This window comes from Limanda limanda, chromosome 22 (assembly GCF_963576545.1).
Source record: "Limanda limanda chromosome 22, fLimLim1.1, whole genome shotgun sequence".
In the NCBI taxonomy this organism is placed as follows: Eukaryota; Metazoa; Chordata; class Actinopteri; order Pleuronectiformes; family Pleuronectidae; genus Limanda; species Limanda limanda.
In genome coordinates this window covers 7,342,421-7,360,417 of record NC_083657.1, presented here as the reverse complement: position 1 = coordinate 7,360,417, position 17,997 = coordinate 7,342,421, and the positions used below count along the sequence as shown (strand labels likewise).

General features: G+C 43.3%; 2 protein-coding genes across 2 annotated transcripts; one reads left to right on the top strand and one right to left on the bottom strand.

Moving 5' to 3' along the window:
* Positions 1-724: 724 nt before the first annotated feature.
* Positions 725-13,308, top strand: acadvl (acyl-CoA dehydrogenase very long chain). Its single transcript, XM_061066103.1, has 21 exons — positions 725-791; positions 1,000-1,097; positions 1,209-1,272; positions 2,778-2,849; positions 3,250-3,322; positions 3,434-3,498; positions 3,596-3,730; positions 3,862-4,006; positions 4,182-4,311; positions 4,429-4,554; positions 4,642-4,840; positions 5,362-5,466; positions 5,900-5,986; positions 6,322-6,384; positions 7,482-7,583; positions 8,603-8,700; positions 9,456-9,528; positions 9,698-9,770; positions 10,278-10,350; positions 10,470-10,545; positions 11,465-13,308. Exons 2-21 carry the CDS (start codon positions 1,024-1,026, stop codon positions 11,600-11,602), a joined length of 1,971 nt encoding a protein of 656 aa, XP_060922086.1. The 5' UTR covers positions 725-791; positions 1,000-1,023; the 3' UTR covers positions 11,603-13,308.
* A 1,033-nt stretch (positions 13,309-14,341) lies between these two features.
* Positions 14,342-17,327, bottom strand: zgc:194312 (uncharacterized protein LOC794943 homolog). The gene is made up of 2 exons (XM_061066494.1): positions 16,229-17,327; positions 14,342-14,480 (listed from the first exon to the last, which is right to left on the bottom strand). Exons 1-2 carry the CDS (start codon positions 17,230-17,232, stop codon positions 14,342-14,344), a joined length of 1,143 nt encoding a protein of 380 aa, XP_060922477.1. The 5' UTR covers positions 17,233-17,327.
* Positions 17,328-17,997: the final 670 nt, after the last annotated feature.

The window sequence follows — 17,997 nt, the reverse complement described above, 5'->3', positions numbered from 1 at the left end:
GGTCTGTCATGGGAGACTGTTTGTGTGTGTGTGTGTGGGGGGTGTGTGTGCGTGTGTGTATGAGTGGGGTGTGTGTGTGTGTGTGTGTGTGTGTGTGTGTGTGTGTGTGTGTGTGTATGCTTGTCTCTGTTCCTCTTCACTAAAACTGATAATCACATGTATTTTTTAGTTATTATCCGATGATGACCGATCATGACTTCGGATCGCTCCGTCACTTTAACGCTGTCAGTCCTGACTGTGCGCGTCACGTTCTGCTCGTGTTGTGTGGAGCGGGGGACTACGTGCACACGGTGTTTAAACATGTGTTTCATGAGCTCAAACAAACACAAAGTAAACATCAGTCCTGTAGGTGTCCTAATAACTTGTGATCAGCGCTGGTGTTTATTGTTAAAGTGTAAAGCTCGAGAAAGTCCGTTTCCCATGTCCCCTGGGGGGCTCCGTAAAAAGCCAATTTATTTGCCTGAAAAATAATAATAATAATCCTTAAAATTTCAAAAGGGCCTCACTGTCTGTCAGTGTCTGTCAGTGCTCGGGTCCTTAATACAATCACTTATTATTGTGTTAGTAAAATGTATGAATTGCATAAAAAATTCCAACCAGAATCTCTTAAATCTCCTAAATGATGCAGTAGCTCTTTTAAATGTATTTTGGTTCGGTACATTCTTGGAATAGAACTCCACCTCCCAGGAAGCACCGCGGGTCAGACGCGTACAGTAGAGGAGCATTCTAGGTGAATCGAACAGTCGACTCCCTCCAGGACCTTGAGGACGTGACACACGTAACGTGAGCAGGTACTTTAACAACTATTTGTGTTTTCGTTTCGCGACGGAATTAAATTAAAAAACATTTGAACCGACATTATCTTATTATGCGAGGAGACCTGAAACATCACGTAGCGTCGCTGAGCACAGAAACAGCCGTTAGCTAACCTACAGTAGCCGCTAGCTAGCAGCCGGTGTGTTGTTGTGCTAACTAGCTTGTTGTGTGTTTCCTCCACAGTAACAATAACAACACATTATAACCATGCTGCTTCGCAAGGTGAGCCAGTCCTCCGCCCTGTGCGGCTCCCTGCTCCGGATCCCCCCCGGCCTGTCTGGGTACGTATCTCTCACTAGCTATCCTCGTTAGCTTCCAGGCTAACATGACAGACTGTAGCGTATCAAAACACAAACAAGGACTGATCTCTCTGTTTCTTGTCCGGCCCACAGAGGTCATCGTCCGGCCAGGGCTGTGGTGCAAGGCTCCCGTCTCTACGCCAGCCAGGCTGCAGAGGTACAGTAACACAACCTTAAAGTCGGTGTTTACTCTTTAATTCACATTTTAACAGGGTTTGCTCTTTAATTCACATTATGTCAGAGGTACGTGTTGCATTCTGTGGGGTTGTGATGGTCCAGTTTCTGTTTATTAGCCTTGTTTTGGTGATGGAGGTGTCAGGGTGATATAACGCTGGGAGTGGGTGAAGGTTCACTGGTCACATGACTCTGTTACTAAAGGTGACACACACATGGGCGACGCCGGTATTTTCCAGGCAAGGGTTCAGCCATTCACCCAGCTGCTGGAAGATGCCATATCTCTCAGTGCCTATCCCCAACTGACATCATTGGTATTTACGTATACACTTTATTTGTGTAGCACTTATCAAAAGGCAAGTTTACAAAGTGCTTCACAAACAGAGAGATGGAAAAAGGGCACAAACAAAGACATAAGAGAAACTAGATTACACGCAGGTAAGCACAGGATTAGAAGGTCACTAATATAAGAGTGACCTTCTAATGCCACTAAGAGATTTAAAAAACTGGTAATACAATTTTTTACAATCGATTCGGAGTGTGACAGGTAGCCAGTGCACTGAACGGGTGATGTGCTTATGCTTTTGAGTTTTTGTAAGAACTCTTGGGTGTGGTATCTTGAAAAAGTTGGAGCATTTTATGATAAAACTTGTCCTTAAAATGTGTCCTTCTTCGCTGTTCCACATCTGTTTCATTTCTTCAGTGTAAACATCAGGAGACGCTACTGACTCATTCTCACTCATTCTCAATCATGAGATTATTTACTCTGTGTCAACTTGTAACACCAGTCTCAAGAAACTCCTGCAGGATAAACTGGAAAAACCCAAAAGGCGACAAACAACCCTCTGTAAACGAATGTAGTCCCACTGGAATGTTCATTCAGTTTAAGCTCAACACAAAGATGGTTATGCTCCTTGCCTTAGTCTTATCATGGCAGGTGTGTGTGTGGACAATGTTTGCATAAAAAATAATAAGTCTAATTGCTCATAAATACACAGGTATATATTATATTTAAGGTTCTGAATTTAAAATGCTTAGCTCTCACTATGACTGAAATGAAGCTGAACCGTTCAGCTGAGTCTTTCCAGTTTCATTGTGATGTTTCATTCTCTTCAGTAAATATGAATTTGCATCAGTCCCTCATTAACTTAGCTTTGTTGTATTTGTATTATACTTTTGACAAACACAATAATATAATAGGCTCACTCCAAGGTGTCAGCTCATGTCAACAGTGAATCATGTCTTGATGATTTCTCTCAGGGCTCAACAAAGCAAAGTACACAGTAAAATGAAAGTTTGTATTGCCAGCTTAAAGAAACATGAGACTTACTGTAAAAGTAATCAACCTGGCAGGTATCTGTTTATTTAGGCAGCATGTGCATTGGACAGGGTTCTTTTATGTATTTATTTTTTTAAGTTGTTGAGATGAACTCTGTGAACCTTCATTGTCTGTTTCTCTTTTAATCTGTTTTGCTTGTTTCTCTTCAGGCTGTGATAGAGAAGACGGCAGCAGTCGGAACTGATGCTGCCACTAAAGTGGAAAAGAATATAGTTTCTCTGGTATGTTATTTTATTATTATATTTTAAATGATGTTTCATTATGGCTTTTAAAGAGTATTTTACATTAAGTCTTTGTTGACACACACATCTATATTAACCACGTCTCCAGAGTTAAATCTTCTGTGGAATTTTTGAGCTGCTGAAGATAAGTGTTTTTAATGATGGGTTCCTGTTTATTTGGAGTCGCATGCACATTCTTGTCGGTGATGCAACTCTCTGTCCTAACAACACTTCCACACTATTCCACTGTGCCAATCCAGGCCCGGGATGCGAAGACTGCAAGATACCAACCATAAATCTAAAAAACACATAAAACACAGGGAGCAGCACGTTTACAAATCTGCTTTAAAAATGTTTTACGAGGAGGAAAACTCATGTTTGTGAACTTCATTCTTTACAGGAATCCAAATCCTTTGCTGTCAACATTTTCAAGGGGCAGATCGCCACTGCCCAAGTGTTTCCCTACCCCTCAGGTAAATCAGAGGATGTTCATGTTAATATCTGTTTTAAAAGATAGCAACATTATTGAAATATGTCAATATCACTGAAAAACTGAAGTGTAATATCTATGATCTGTGCCATAGCCCTCAATGAGGAGCAGGAGCAGTTCCTCAGGGAGCTTGTGGGTCCTGTCGCCAAATTTTTCGAGGTAAAATTGAAAGCTCATAGATAAGTTTGTCTGATCACATGCTTTACAACCCTCTTACTCACCCCTCACCTTTTGTGTTTGTTCTCCCTGTGAACAGGAGGTGAACGATGCTGCCAAGAATGACTCCTTGGAGAAGGTGGAGGATCACACCATGGAGGGCCTGAAGGAGATGGGCGCCTTTGGCCTGCAGGTGCCAGCTGACCTGAATGGCCTCGGCCTCTCAAACACACAGGTACAGTCTGCTCGTTAGGTTTATGGCTATTTGCTCTGTTACACTCCCAAATGAGTAAATATTGTGTCTGACAAAGATATTAACTGGTGTGAGCAGTGTGTCTAATGTGATAATATCTGTCTGTCCATCAGTATGCCCGGTTGGTTGAGATCGTCGGCAGTCACGACCTGGGCGTTGGCATCACCCTGGGCGCCCACCAGTCCATTGGCTTCAAGGGAATTCTGCTTTTTGGGAATCCAGCCCAGAAGCAGAAGTACCTGCCTAAACTCGCCACAGGTATGATTCCTATTGTTATTGTCAAACACTCGACAAAGAAATGTAACTGAGGCTTAATATCTAACAGTTAAACCATCATCTAAATTATTGAATCCACTGGAGGAAAGATTTAGAGCTGCTTATCATTTCTGTTTTGTGCATGATTGACATTGCTTGTGTGTATTTGTCCTTGCAGGCGAGAACATAGCGGCCTTCTGTCTGACTGAACCAGCCAGTGGCTCTGACGCCGCCTCTATCAAGACCACCGCTATCCAGTCCCCCTGCGGAGAATATTTCACCCTCAATGGAAGCAAGATCTGGATCAGGTGAGGAAACAGGCTCATGTTACTTTCACCACAAGGAGGCAGCACTGTGACATGATGTAATGGCTGGAAGCTGATGTGGAGCTTTGCTTTATCTAAACAACCAATTTCACTTTTCAGCAATGGAGGCCTGGCTGAGATCTTCACAGTGTTCGCCAAGACGCCCATGAAGGATCCCAAAACAGGCGAGATGAAGGACAAGATCTCAGCCTTCGTCGTGGAGAGGAGCTTTGGAGGAGTGACACAGTGAGCATTGTTTTCTGTTCGTCACCAGGCTTTGATTGTTGTCATTTTTTTTATCTTAATGAATCTTTTCTCTCCTCTGACTCGCAGTGGCCCCCCAGAGAAGAAGATGGGCATCAAGGCGTCCAACACGGCCGAGGTCTACTTCGATAATGTCCGCGTGCCAGCCGACTGTTTGCTTGGCGAGGTCGGTGGCGGTTTCAAGGTCGCCATGAACATCCTGAACAACGGGCGCTTCGGCATGGCGGCCGCCCTCTGCGGAACCATGAAGGGCGTCATCTCCAAAGCGGTGAGTAGACGACAGGTAGCACAATATATGTAGACAGGAAGTGAAGTGAGGTGGTGTGAAGTGTGACAGCGGAGGATGATCGTGGCGTATTGCATGTGCTGCATCAATTCTCATCTGTACTGTCTGTGTTACACCCCCTCTTTCACTCGCATGTATTTCTTTCGTTGTGGGTTTGTGGGAAACTCCCCATCTTGTAGTTCAGTATGACATTTTTTTGCACTGCAACTTCCTGCTGAGTTAACTGGCGGCGAAGATTCACATCTGCCAAATATGTCTTTGACAGCTTAATTACAGAAGTACAGAAAAAGAAAACTGCTGTGTATTGGATCATTTTGAATCCTTTGTATTGAACTTGTAATTCATACGAGGGAATCTCTGTCCTCTGTGTATTTTATTAGCTGAGCGGCAGAAGATCTCATGTGCTACAGTAAGAGGAACGGCCTGTTTCTAAGGTGAAGCTACAGCCTGTAACTGTGACTTCATTTCTAAAAGTAAAGCATAATTTCCCCTCTTCACATCAGGTGGATCACGCAGCCAACAGAACCCAGTTCGGGAGCAAGATCCACAACTACGGAGCCATCCAGGAGAAGCTGGCTCGCATGGCGATGCTGGAATATGTGACTGAGGTCGGAGAAACTAACAGTGCTTTCTCTTCCCCTTTTACAAAAGTCAGCTTTTAATACAGAGATGTTTATTTAAGTTCACATTAACTACATGCACCTGCTCAAGAGAAATATACTAAACACAGATGTATTTGTCATAGCAAAATATGTAAATTGTACAGTCAATTTATTAAATCAATATTCATGCATTATTCCCTAAATATTTAAATGACAAATTGGAAAATCCCCCATTGTTATAGTGTTAAAGAAGAGAAAGACATCTCCTGGATCTGCCCTTTTAATTTGCTTCCAGACTTAATGGGAACTTCCCACCCCTCCAGAGAGTTTGGTAGAAATTAGTTTAGTAGTTTTTGTGTAACCCTGCTGGAAAATGGAGCAAAAAATATGTGAAAACATAACTGACATTGCATCCTCTGGGTTTGTTTGTTTTTTGCAGTCGATGGCCTACATGATCAGTGGCAATATGGACAGTGGAGCGTCTGACTTCCATATTGAAGCTGCCATCAGCAAGATCTTTGCTTCTGTAAGAGTTCCAAAGCACAACTATCTCATTGGTTTAACAGGAAGAGATTGTGGGGATGATATTATTTGTCAAGGGTCCCGGCTGTATGTGCTTAATTGGTTTTAATTCTATCTCCTGTAGTAATCAGCAAAGATTTATATCTGTATTTATGTTAATTACTTCTATTTTAGTGCTGTGGGGAAAATGCCACATCTTTCACAACATTTATAATCTTCCTTATTCTGTGGAAAACTGAAGAAACAGGGGGGAAGTGGGAACTTTCAAGGCTTGTTTACTGAATTAATATAAATGTGTATTTGTCAAAGTGAAAACTTCTCTCCCTCCAACTGTGACAGGAAGCGGCGTGGACCGTGACTGACGAGTGTATTCAGGTTATGGGCGGCATGGGCTTCATGAAGGTCAGTGCTCTGTCCACATCCTGCTACATACATCACACAACAGAGTCAACAAGACGCCAAGCGGAAGCAGATACTTCTCTTTACTACAGCTCACAAAAAGCAAACAAAGATTTAATAGAACAGTTGACTTGAACTCTTTGTGTTATATTTGTGAATGTGTGAATCAGTAGCAACGTTTTCTTTAATTTGATGAAGTCAACATTGACAAAAAAACATATGAGAACTATAAGCATGTAGACTACTACGAGTACATTGTTGTAGTCATGGGAACAGCAGCATATACTCTTATGATGATCAGAAAAAACTAAATCATTAAATAATAGTTTCCTCAGGTAAGCACCCAAGACTAGAGCGTGCAAGAAGTAGCCAAAGATATGTGGGTAATGTTAAGATATGGAAGTTATGTGAAGTTATGGAAACAAGATTGTCGCTGTTCTTAAAATAAACCAAACCATGCAGAAGGCCACTTCTAGAGCAGGCGTGCAGCACAGTGGAAACTATGCCCCCATCATGAAACAACACTTGAATAACTGCAGAGGTGGCAACCGTGGTACAGATTGCTCTCTGCAAACACTTACATAGAGCAGGAAAAATAACCAGCACAATTAAATGCAATTTAGTTTAACAGAACAATTCACAATCTCCAACATCACTGAAAACTTCAACAGAGCAAGAGAACATTTTACGTTTAAGATTTAAGCTGCAGATTATTCTGCCACCTTCATGCTTTTGCAAGATAAGTGTGACATCAGTTGTGGGCTATGAGCTGTATAAAAGGAAGAGGTTAAGAAACTGTGATACCAACATGAGATAATAAGTTCTGCTCCAAGTTATTATTTTGACTCAGAGTTTCATTTCACCAGGGAAGACGAGTCATATTCATCTTCATTTCTGCTCCTCTAGACAGAATATATCATCCTTGCTGCCTAAAATACAAACGTTGCCTTATTGACTGTTTGCAGCTTGTATGTGCAAGATAAGTTTTAATATAGATAATACGCAGGATTTGTCCACAGAATGATATAAAGAGCAGATTGCAGTGCAGAGTTCTCTCTTGGTTGAAAGAGAAATGTAAATGTCTGAGTCTGTTTCTGAAGGATTGTGGAGTGGAGCGAGTGATGAGGGACCTGAGAATCTTCAGAATCTTTGAGGGAACCAACGACATCCTGAGGCTCTTTGTCGCCCTCAATGGATTCCAGGTAACTTGAAACCCCTTTTGTTGGACTGGTTTGTTGTTGGTTTTCCCTGCAGACTCAGCTGTGGTGATCTGATAACTTCTGTGTGGAAAAACACAGATGTTCTCTTTAGAGGAAGTGATCTCTGCCATCTAAGACTCTTAACCCTCTTACTTCCTATGCGAGACACCGCTGCGTCTCGTAACTTTTAAAAACGGGGGAACAAGACACAGCTTCCTTTTTTCTTATTTAACACCAAGCGTCTGTCTTAAACGTGTGATTCCTAATGCTCAGTGTCTTTTCATTCTCTTCCCCTATATTTCTTAAAAAGAGGACATAGGGAGCATCTCTATTTATTCCGAGGAGAGGAAGGGACGGTTCCTTACAATGATAATGTGACTTAAAAAGTTGCTGGAATCAGTATCACTTACTCAAATGAAAGGATCCTAATCTGTTAATGGAAAACTGCAAATCTGGCAACGATTTTTTCTATTCAAACTTGTGGATTATCCTGTAAACATGGGAAGTAGATTGTAGGAGTTATAAGAGGGAGAATGGCATCTTTGTGATTGCCATAGAGCCCACAGAACCCCTCTTTGTGACCTTGAACAGGCAAAGAAGATGCAGGACAGATACCAACCTAATATTTTTCTATTGGACTGGTGACAACAATCCGCCAGTGTAAACATCCCTGCCAGAGTAATTTATGATATAGTCAAACAGAAGCTGTAACCTTAAACGGATGCCAACATGTACCCGAGGGAAGTTCTTACCTTGTGTTGTTTTAAATAACAAAAGAGAAAAGTGCACGTCGCATAAATGCGGGTTAACAGGGAAATGATACAGGACGTTCCGTTAGCTAGTTCCACAGTGTATCATGTAATATCATGTTTTTTAAAGGTCCTTTCAAGATACTTCTCGTATTGCTTTTGATATCAACATTAGATATCTGTGACATAATAAGCCACGATCAAGGTAAACACCTTGAATACATTTCCCTCCCTGTTGATTTATCTCGTGCATCCTCTTCTGCTTCCTTCTAGAATGCTGGGAACCAGTTGAAGAGTTTGCAGAAGGCCCTGAAGAACCCGCTTGGCAATGCTGGGTTTCTCGCGGCAGAAATCTCCAAGAGAGCCAAAAGGTTGCCACAGACACACACACTTCACTTTCTTTGTCTCTTCTTTGCGGAGGAGAGAGCAAACCTGCTTTAGCTGAAAAAGGAGATGGAGGCCTTCTCTAGGGTTCAAGGCAGATTTGACCTGACTGCTCATCAGCGGATATTTGCTCTCCTGTCATACAAAAAGTCCACATTTCCAGGATTTAGTTATATTTCATATTCACTTTCACCTTCTAAGAATTATGTGTAGAGCACAGTCGCCACAGAAATCCGTCTTCTCTTGTATGAGATATATATATATATCTCATACAACTATATATATATATATATAGTTGACATAAAAATATGACCTAAATTCTTTGCTCAATAACTTCCTGTTTAAATAGGTTTAATACAACTTTAGTCTCTGACAACACATCATATTAAAAACCTCTTAAGGGATTAGCCGACCCTTTACAAACACTGCACATAGATTTCAGTCATCCATCTAATAACAATCCAATAAATGACATGTGTAATTGCTCCTGCTTCACTTGACATTTGTAACTGCAACTCGAAGCAGCGATTCAGCCTGTAAGTCTGTTTTCTTTGGCTTTGAGGAAGAAACATAATTGTATAATGACTTGTTACTATGAGCAGTGTTTGAATGCCTCACACTGCACAGTTGTCTTGTGGCTGAAAGGATCTCGTGCGGACACTGATGCCAAATCGCTGTTGAGGTGTTTCCACAACGTGACTGTATGTTGCTATAACACTGTCATCTTCTGATGTGTTTGTAGGAAGGCAGGTTTGGGCACAGGTCTGACTCTGCAGGGATCCGTGCACCCTGAGCTGGCACAGAGCGGGGAACTGGTACGTTACTGATTCAGCCATTGATTCAAGGGGTTTCCCTATAGCTAGCTTGGAAAGAGTGAGTGTGTGGGTGGGTATCCAAATGACAGTTTGTCAGGACAAAGTTTTTTTTTACTAATGGTATGATGTGTGTGTGTGTGTGTGTGTGTGTTTTCTCCCCTTTTTAAAGACAATTAAAGCCATCGAACAGTTTGGAGGTGTCGTTGAAGAGCTGCTTATCAAACATGGCAAGAAGATCATTGGTAAGTGTGTGTGTGTGTGTGTGTGTGTGTGTGTGTTGTGTGTGTGTTGTGTGTGTGTTGTGTGTGTGTTGTGTGTGTGTGTGTGTGTGTGTGTGTGTGTGTGTGTGTGTGTGTGTGTGTGTGTGTGTGTGTGTGTGTGTGTGTGTGTGTGTGTGTGTGTGTGTGTGTGTGTGTGTGTGTGTGTGTGTGTGTGTGTGTGTGTGTGTGTGTGTGTGTGTGTGTGTGTGTGTGTGTGTGTGTGTGTGTGTGAAGGTGAGAAATGTTGTGGTCGTAAGGAAAATCCCCATCCGGTACATTTTTGCTGTCGGGTAAAGTCATTTTTATGTGGTTGATTTTGTAATAATGAAAAGAAAGAAGAATTCTGATTTGTCCACACAAACCTGCACTGTACATTGTCACAATCACATTCAATGATATGGTTTATTTATAAAAAATGAGGAATCCTCTTGTCCATTAGGTGTGTCTGTTTTGTGATGAGTCAACTCAACGTGCGTGTTCCTGTTTCAGATGAACAGTTTGTCCTAACGAGAGTCGCCGACTGCGCCATCGACCTTTACGCCATGGTGGTGGTCCTGTCCAGGTAGGAGTGAAATCCGATCAGAGAAGTTCTCAGGAACAAGACATGATTAACACTCTGTACACGTTTCACTTGTCTTCTTAGCTTAACAGACGTTTCTTTCATTTCTTTGTCCTCTGCAGGGCTTCACGCTCTCTGAGTCAGGGTCAAGCCTCAGCTCAGCACGAGAAGATGCTGTGTGAGACCTGGTGTGTGGAGGTAAGACTGACAAGGCCTGAAGTGGTTTTAATTCTACATTTATACTGATTATTATTTAGTGAACGTGAGGAAAAACAATCTAATATTAACTAGTGGTGGGGGGGAAAAATCGATTCTGTTCAGTATCGCGATATTTTGAGCCCGCGATACTATCGATACTGTAGCACAAAGTATTGCATATTTATTTTATTTTTTTAATACTTTATTTACAATTATATATGTAACAGCCCCTGGCTGGCAAACCATGACGAGGAGAGTTTCAGAGTTTAAAAGATACCTAGTGTGTATACGGAAAGGGTGTTCTCCACTGCAGGAGATATAGTAACGGCCCAGAGGAGCACTTTAACATCTGAGCATGTTGACCAACTCCTTTTTCTGAACAAAAATGCCAATATTCCCAAATGAATTTAACATTTTGTGTCATGACCTTGCAGCCAACGGGACTGGACTCTAGTAGTACACATTTGTTTATTTTTCTCAATTTGATTGAAGCTCTAGGTTACTCTATTTTATATGATTATTCTCAGGTTTATGTTACTCTATAATGTCTGCTTTATGTTACTGTATTGTATTTAAATAATTGTAAGTTATGTGCTGGGAGCTCAGCGTTCATGTGAGAGGTCTCCTATTCAGAAAATAATTACAAAGGTCCTGTGTCTTGAATGTTCAAGGACAAAGTTTTTGCACTACCCTTTCTTAGTTTTTGCACTTCAGTTAATGTGTAGAAGACAATGTTGTTCACAGAATTAAATGTGACATTTGAAGTGAGTTGAGCAGTCTTATTTTCCTAATTTTGTGTAATGCCTTTGAATAAAATCGCAATACTATTGAATCGTGGCCCAAATATCGCAATACTATTGAATCGTCACATTTTTGCCAATTCCCACCCCTAATATTAACACTTCCTTTCATCCCTCAGGCCTATGAGAGGATCATGCTTGGCACCAAGACCCTGCGATCCAGTGAGTCCAGACAACTCTTCAAGAACCTGAGGTCCATCTCTGCCGCCATGGTGGAGAACGGAGGAGTGGTGGCTCCTCACCCACTGGGTTTCTAAACACACTACGCTGTGGGTTTTTGTTTTTTTTACCCCCCCAATCTCAGCAGGCTCTTAGTCCACTGTGCCAGCTTCTCTCACACTTGAACCAATTTCCACTCATCGTTGCTCCATGTTGATGACACATCATGGGTGTATTTATGTAAGGCTTTCATCCGAAGCGCCTTTGGACAATTTGCCTCTCACTCACACACACACACACACACACACACACTCGTGTACATAAGACAAGAGCATGTTGTCTTGCTCAAGGGCACTGGCTTGTGGACAGGAGAATGTGGGGGTCAAAGCTCATGATCCCCTCTGTACGATTAAGCATTCATGTAGTGAGATACATTTGCAACCTCATAGTTTTTATAGAATAATCATTATTTTAATCTTTGGTTTGGTTCAGCACACTGTAGCTGCTTTCAGACCGGTACTAAGGGCCGGACATTTTCCTGAAATTTCCCCGGGGGGTTGTTGTACACGAGAATTAAAATGTCTGATTCAGTCCAGACTTTTCCTGGAACTTTTCCTGGAAGCCCCTTTGGAAAATGCCTGGAAAATGTCAGAGTGAGCCTCGTGTTGAGGATGTTTCTATCATGCAAAGGACGCAAACTTGTAAGAATACAAATATTTCAGGATGAGAAACAGCTGTCCTGCCAGAAAAAGATGCTGACGAAGATGTGAACCTGGAAAGACCACGGGAGCTTTTGGCGATAAGGGCCATAACAGATGTCAATGTGCTGTAAACAAAAACACCTACTGTCCTCAGCGGAATGCACACGTCACGTCCAGCCTCCTTCACGCTCTTCCCAGGCGCCACACCTCGAATGTTACTGATATTCTCCTGTTGCCAACACTGCGTTCTCCATATGTTTGACCTGGATTGTCATCAGTTTTTGGCCCCACCTTAACGATGCAACTAAAATCTCTTTGCTAGTTTCCAACTGACTTATTCGTCATTGAGTTTTCCGTCCAGCAGCCATGTTGTTGACATGGCAAATACACTTGAACTCAACCGTTGGCATGTTGCCACCTTGAGGCAGCGAAACTCAAAGGTGTGATTAACCAACGACACCTTGTCTGAAGTCAGTGGTGCTGTACTTTACTGTTTAATCTGGTGAAACATGAAACTAACGGTGTTATATTTGTGTGAATACTAGATGAATTAATGCATAAGAACAATGCAACTTTGAGATTAGAGGTCAGTTAACAGGAAGCTTTGAACAAATCTGTTTTACTGTATACTCAACGAGGCTTTAAAGAACAAACACAGCCTTTTGAATGTGTACACTTTTGTCTGCGTTGTGTTGAGATGTACATACAGTGTAATAAGTTCATGTACTTTAATGGTCTTCTGCACGCTAAAGAAGCCCTTGCCTTACAAACTGGTCCACGGATGCTGTTTGAAGTTCCTGTTATGACTTGAGGTTAGCTTCACTTTCCAAAGTGCAAGAGTGTACGTTCTCTGCTGAAGGTGACCGGTATCATCAACTGTAAATAGTTATCTGCTGCAGCTCAAACTGTATCTGTTCAGGATCCATTCAACCTCAAAGGATCTGCTCTGTGTTTATGTTGTGACAGAGCCGCTGTTTGATATGAACACATGCACCCGATGATCGACGAGAGGAGTTGAGATGTTTGTGCAGATCTGCGTTGAGCTTTGTGGTGTAACGACGCACTTCTATTGGGATTAATAAATAAAATGGCCGTTTATCTGACGTCTGTGTGGATTCTGATTTATATTTACTGAAAATATCTTTTGTTTGGCCTTTGCCTGAACTTAAATGTTGTCCTAGTTCTTGTAACCCTTTCTGTCACATCAGCGGATGTGGCTTTAACTACATTGAATTTTAAGCTGTTCTTTCAAAACGTGTAAAAACGTATTAAATATCAAACCTCAAAACCTCAAAACAAATATCAAAGCAATGTTTTCACCCCTGAACTCCTTCCCGCCAGACGTTCTTCCTGTTTCTTTAGTATTTATTATTATCTGCAGCGTTTGCTTTCACTTCTGCAGCCCCAGACTCTTCCAGCCCCAACCCAACGCTCACTTTACAGGAATACCAGTAAGTGCTCTGCCACCACACGGCTGCTGGGGCCTCTGTGCAGCCGTGAACTTGCAACAGGACTTCCCTCCTGCACCTTTTCACACTTGCTAAGTGTCGCTGCTACGAGAAGGAGATGCTGAGCCACTGCTTCAGGAGCCGTGTGGTTAGAAGGTTGAGAATTCCCCCCACGTCTGACTATAGGTGTGCGTGACAGAATCTGCAACTCAGCCTCAAATCGACCAAGGTGCCAGAACGTCTGCAGTATGTGGGGGATGGAAATACTGAAGTGGATCAAGGCCATTTTCGACTTAAACTTTCTTTTGTTTAATATGTACAAAGTAAAGAACACATGGAAACAACATTTTCCTCCATCGCAATCCAAATGATGCAGGAGTCTTTGTAGCCAAGAGGTCTGAGAGGTTGACTTGTGAGCTGAAGAGGTTGAGGTTTAAATCCCTGGACTAGCCAAGGTAAATTCACAGTGAGAGAGTTCAGCACCTGAACCACATTGTGCTCTGCTGTCAGTTCACATGTGCTTGTGATTCGTCAAAACATCACGATGCCGCACGTCCTGGTTTGAATGTTCTCCTCATGAAGTCCGAGGAGATTCCACGAGGCCCTGAGAAAACCAGCCACTTCTCCAAATGTCCCTGTGCCACTCAGGATCCCAGCAGTGATCTGCTTGTCCCCCCCCCCCCCCCCTTCAGGCATTGTCTGCATCACCCTGACATGAGTGGGAGTCATGTGAGGAAATCCTGACTGACACTGGCCTCATCTCCTCCTCCTCTGGGACTTGTGGGAGCTCTTGGGAGATGATCGTCTGGGCTGTGAGTGCTCGTTTTCTAGGGGGGGGAGAGAGGAGAACATGAAGTTACACCATCGGTTCAGAGATCGAATTGTGTGCTGTTTTTGTTGTGTGGCAAGATGCGAAGCACTGAAAGGGGAAGTGTTGTCTGTTTGTGGTTTCATTCTAAAAAAACATGCAGCAGGACTCTATTTATTTATGTAGTAGCAGAAGTCACAGTAATATTGAGCCTCAGGCTAATGAACTAGTTCTGCATGTTTTGGTCAAATAAGTCACTTTGTCTTGTGTTTACTCGTTCTTCACTTTGAACAAGGGACGATTTTCCACTACAACACCTCAAATCAGTATTTCCCCTGTAAAGTTTTGCATACTCTGTTCACGAACATTACAGTAATCTCTGCAAAATGAATATACTGTTGATGAAATATTGATAAATGATTTACGTACTGGTGGAAGTCAAAGAAATCCTTTATATTTTGGAAAACACTGGTATTTGCTCTTTTGTTGTCAATTGAGAAGATTGATTCCACCACTGACGTCTGTGTTTAATATAAAATGACATCAAGAGTTTTAAATGATCTTGTTTTAAGTTATCATAGATCTCAGAGCCACTGCTCCTGGTCAAGATGTTCTCCAGGACACCACCTGGGAACTGTTGTGTTGGATTGTGTTTGTAGAAGTGCTCGTACATCTGTGGATTTGTTAACAATGTGTAATTTAAACCTGAGCACATTAAGAAGGTTGTGCAATCGTGTTTTCATCCTTTAGAAAAAAGGTGAAAAGGGTGATTTTAAAATGATCTTAATAACACAATTAAAATGTTTTAAAAAGATATGTATCACTGACTGATTTCTATCCTGAAGATTTTGATAACCTTTGATTGTTTCTGCACTAACAGAACTCACAACAGTGCAATTACATTCAACTTTATGTGTGTGGCCCCAAATCACAACAAGCATGACCTCGAAGCACTTTAGACATTAAGGACGAGACCCTACAACATGATAGAATCCACTAGGACTGTGCACTTTGGCCACTGACAGAAGAAACTCCTCTTTACGCATCTGCCTCGACCGGTTGGGGTGAGAGAAGAAGTGGTAGGGAAAGTTACCCCAAAGGTACTCATACCGATTATAATCCAAAGTATTAGTAACTAGTGGTGGGAAGTAACAAAGTAGAAATACTTCGTTACTGTACTTAAGTAGATTTTTCACATATCTGTACTTTACTTGAGTATTTATTTTACTTTAACTCGTTACATTTGAACAAAAATATGTGTACTTTCTACTTCTTACACTTCTCAAACTGGCTCGTTACTTGAGCAGCGGAGGTTGACGCAGCATGCCTCTACGCAAGGCGCACCTCTCTCTCATCCAGGGTTCAAAATTTGTAAAATTATACATCAAATACATTATATTCATATTGTTGATATAATTTTTCAGTCAGTTGAGATAAATCTTGAGGAGAAACATTTTGGGTTGTTTTGTGTCTGTATAGGCCTACTATAAACAGCACTTTTTAATTTTGGTACTTGTACTTGTACTTTAGATACTTAAGTACAATTCAACACCAGATACTTTTGATACTTAAGTACTTTTAATATGAGCTACTTTAAGACTTTTACTCAAGTCATTTTCAGACGGGTGACTTTTACTTTTACCGAAGTCACTTTCAGGTAAGATATCTGTACTTTTACTCAAGTATGGCTTTCAAGTACTTTATACACCACAGTTAGTAACTTTTCTGAACTTTTTAATGAGAAACAGACTAGATGTGAGCACTAACCTGTAGGGGTCGTGCTGTGCTCTGTGGTGGGGGGGCATCCAGCTGCCTCGCACCGTCCAGCCCAGGACGCTCTTCAGGTAGCGGGAGCAGCACGGGAACCTGCGGCTCATCTTCTCCAGGAGTTCCTCTTTGCGCAAACCGTACACGATGGGTGCCACGCACTGCGCCAGGCTGAAGAAGGCGAAGGTGACCACGGAGGACAGCTCCCGGGTCTGGGTCCGGATCAGCTCCTGCTTGTGCAGAGTGGCCAGCACGAAGCTCACGAAGCTGGGCAGGATGTACACGGCCAGCTGGGAGCCGTGCAGGGCGATGGTCCGACACCCGGCCCGGTTGTGCCGGTTGAGCACCCCCAACCTGCGGCCCTCCACCAGGATGCGCACGTAGCTGTACAGGATCAGCATGGTGCACAGCCCGATGAACAGCACCTTCTGCAGGCCGCCTCTCCTCAGCTGCTCCGGGCCACACCTCCCCTGCTGGTGGTGGTGGTCCTCCGGGCTGGGCTGCAGGAGCAGGCTGAGGGGGATGACCAGTGCCACCAGCCAGGTGAGCCCCCCCAGCAGCCAGGGCCAGTGCCCCACGGTGCAGGTGTGGGTGTAGCGCATGGGGTGGCACACGGCGCAGTAGCGGTCCAGCGCCATCACCGTGAGGGTGAGGAGGATGCAGGAGGCGGAGGAGATCAGGACGGTCACCATCAGGAGGCACGCGGACCTCCCCGGCCGCGCGTCCGCATGCACCTGCGAGTAGAAGACGCTGCTGGTGCCCAGGTGGAGCAGGGCCGACACCAGCAGCTGGAAGACGAGCACGAAGCGCATGCGCGTCCGGAGCCGCTCCTCACGCACGATGGTCCAGTTGATGAGGAGGTTGAAGAAGAGGAGGATGGAGAAGGACACGGTGGAAACGTAGAAGCGCACACAGGTGTAGTCTGCTGCTGCTGTCTCCTCGGTGCTGTTCACTGACATGATCCCCCCTCGGCTGGAGTTGACTGGACTGATGAAGATGGACATGATGATGATGAGGATGAGGATGATGATGATGATGATGGTGATGGTGATGGTGATGAAGATGGGAAAAAGAGCTGATCCCCTGCATCATCCTCTCTCATTGCTCTCTCACTGAAGACTGAGTCACAAACAACCTCTGCTCACGTTTCTCTTCCTCTCTCTCTCTCTCTCGCTCTCTCTCTCTCTCTCTCTCTCGCTCGCTCTCTCTCTCTCTCTGTCTCTCTCTGTCTTTCTCTCTCTGTCTCCCTCTGTCTGTCTCCCTCAGTCTCTCAAAATTGAAGAGGTCAAGAGACCAACCCAACCCAACTCATGTACCTGTTGCACCACCAAGCGGTCAGAGCAGGTGTTACAAGTGCAGGATAGGAGGATATGTTTGTTCCAAAACACATCTCCTGCTGTCTCCTCGGTGCTGTTCACTGACATGATCCCTCGGCTGGAGTTTGCTGGACTGATGAAGATGGACATGATGATGATGATGATGGTGATGATGAAGATGGGAGAAAGAGCTTATCCCCTGCATCATCCTCTCTCATTGCTCTCTCCCTGAAGACTGAGTCAGAAACAACCTCTGCTCACGTTTCTCTCTCTCTCTCTCTCTCTCTCTCTCTCTCTCTCTCTCTCTCTCTCTCTCTCTCTCTCTCTGTCTCTCTCTCTGTCTCTCTCTCTCTCTCTCTCTCTCTCTCTCTCTCTCTCTCTCTCTCTCTCTCTCTCTCTCTCTCTCTCTAACTCTGTCTGTCTCCCTCAGTCTGTCAAAATTGTCTTGCTCAA

Coding starts and splice junctions, on each gene's coding strand:
- acadvl (XM_061066103.1), top strand. CDS start 1,024: ATGCTGCTTCGCAAGGTGAGCCAGTCCTCCGCCCTGTGCGGCTCCCTG. Junction 4,841..5,361: donor AGGGCGTCATCTCCAAAGCG/GTGAGTAGACGA, acceptor TCTTCACATCAG/GTGGATCACGCAGCCAACAG. Junction 6,385..7,481: donor GCGGCATGGGCTTCATGAAG/GTCAGTGCTCTG, acceptor CTGTTTCTGAAG/GATTGTGGAGTGGAGCGAGT.
- zgc:194312 (XM_061066494.1), bottom strand. CDS start 17,232: ATGTCCATCTTCATCAGTCCAGTCAACTCCAGCCGAGGGGGGATCATG. Junction 14,481..16,228: donor GCACAGCACGACCCCTACAG/GTTAGTGCTCAC, acceptor TCCCCCCCCTAG/AAAACGAGCACTCACAGCCC.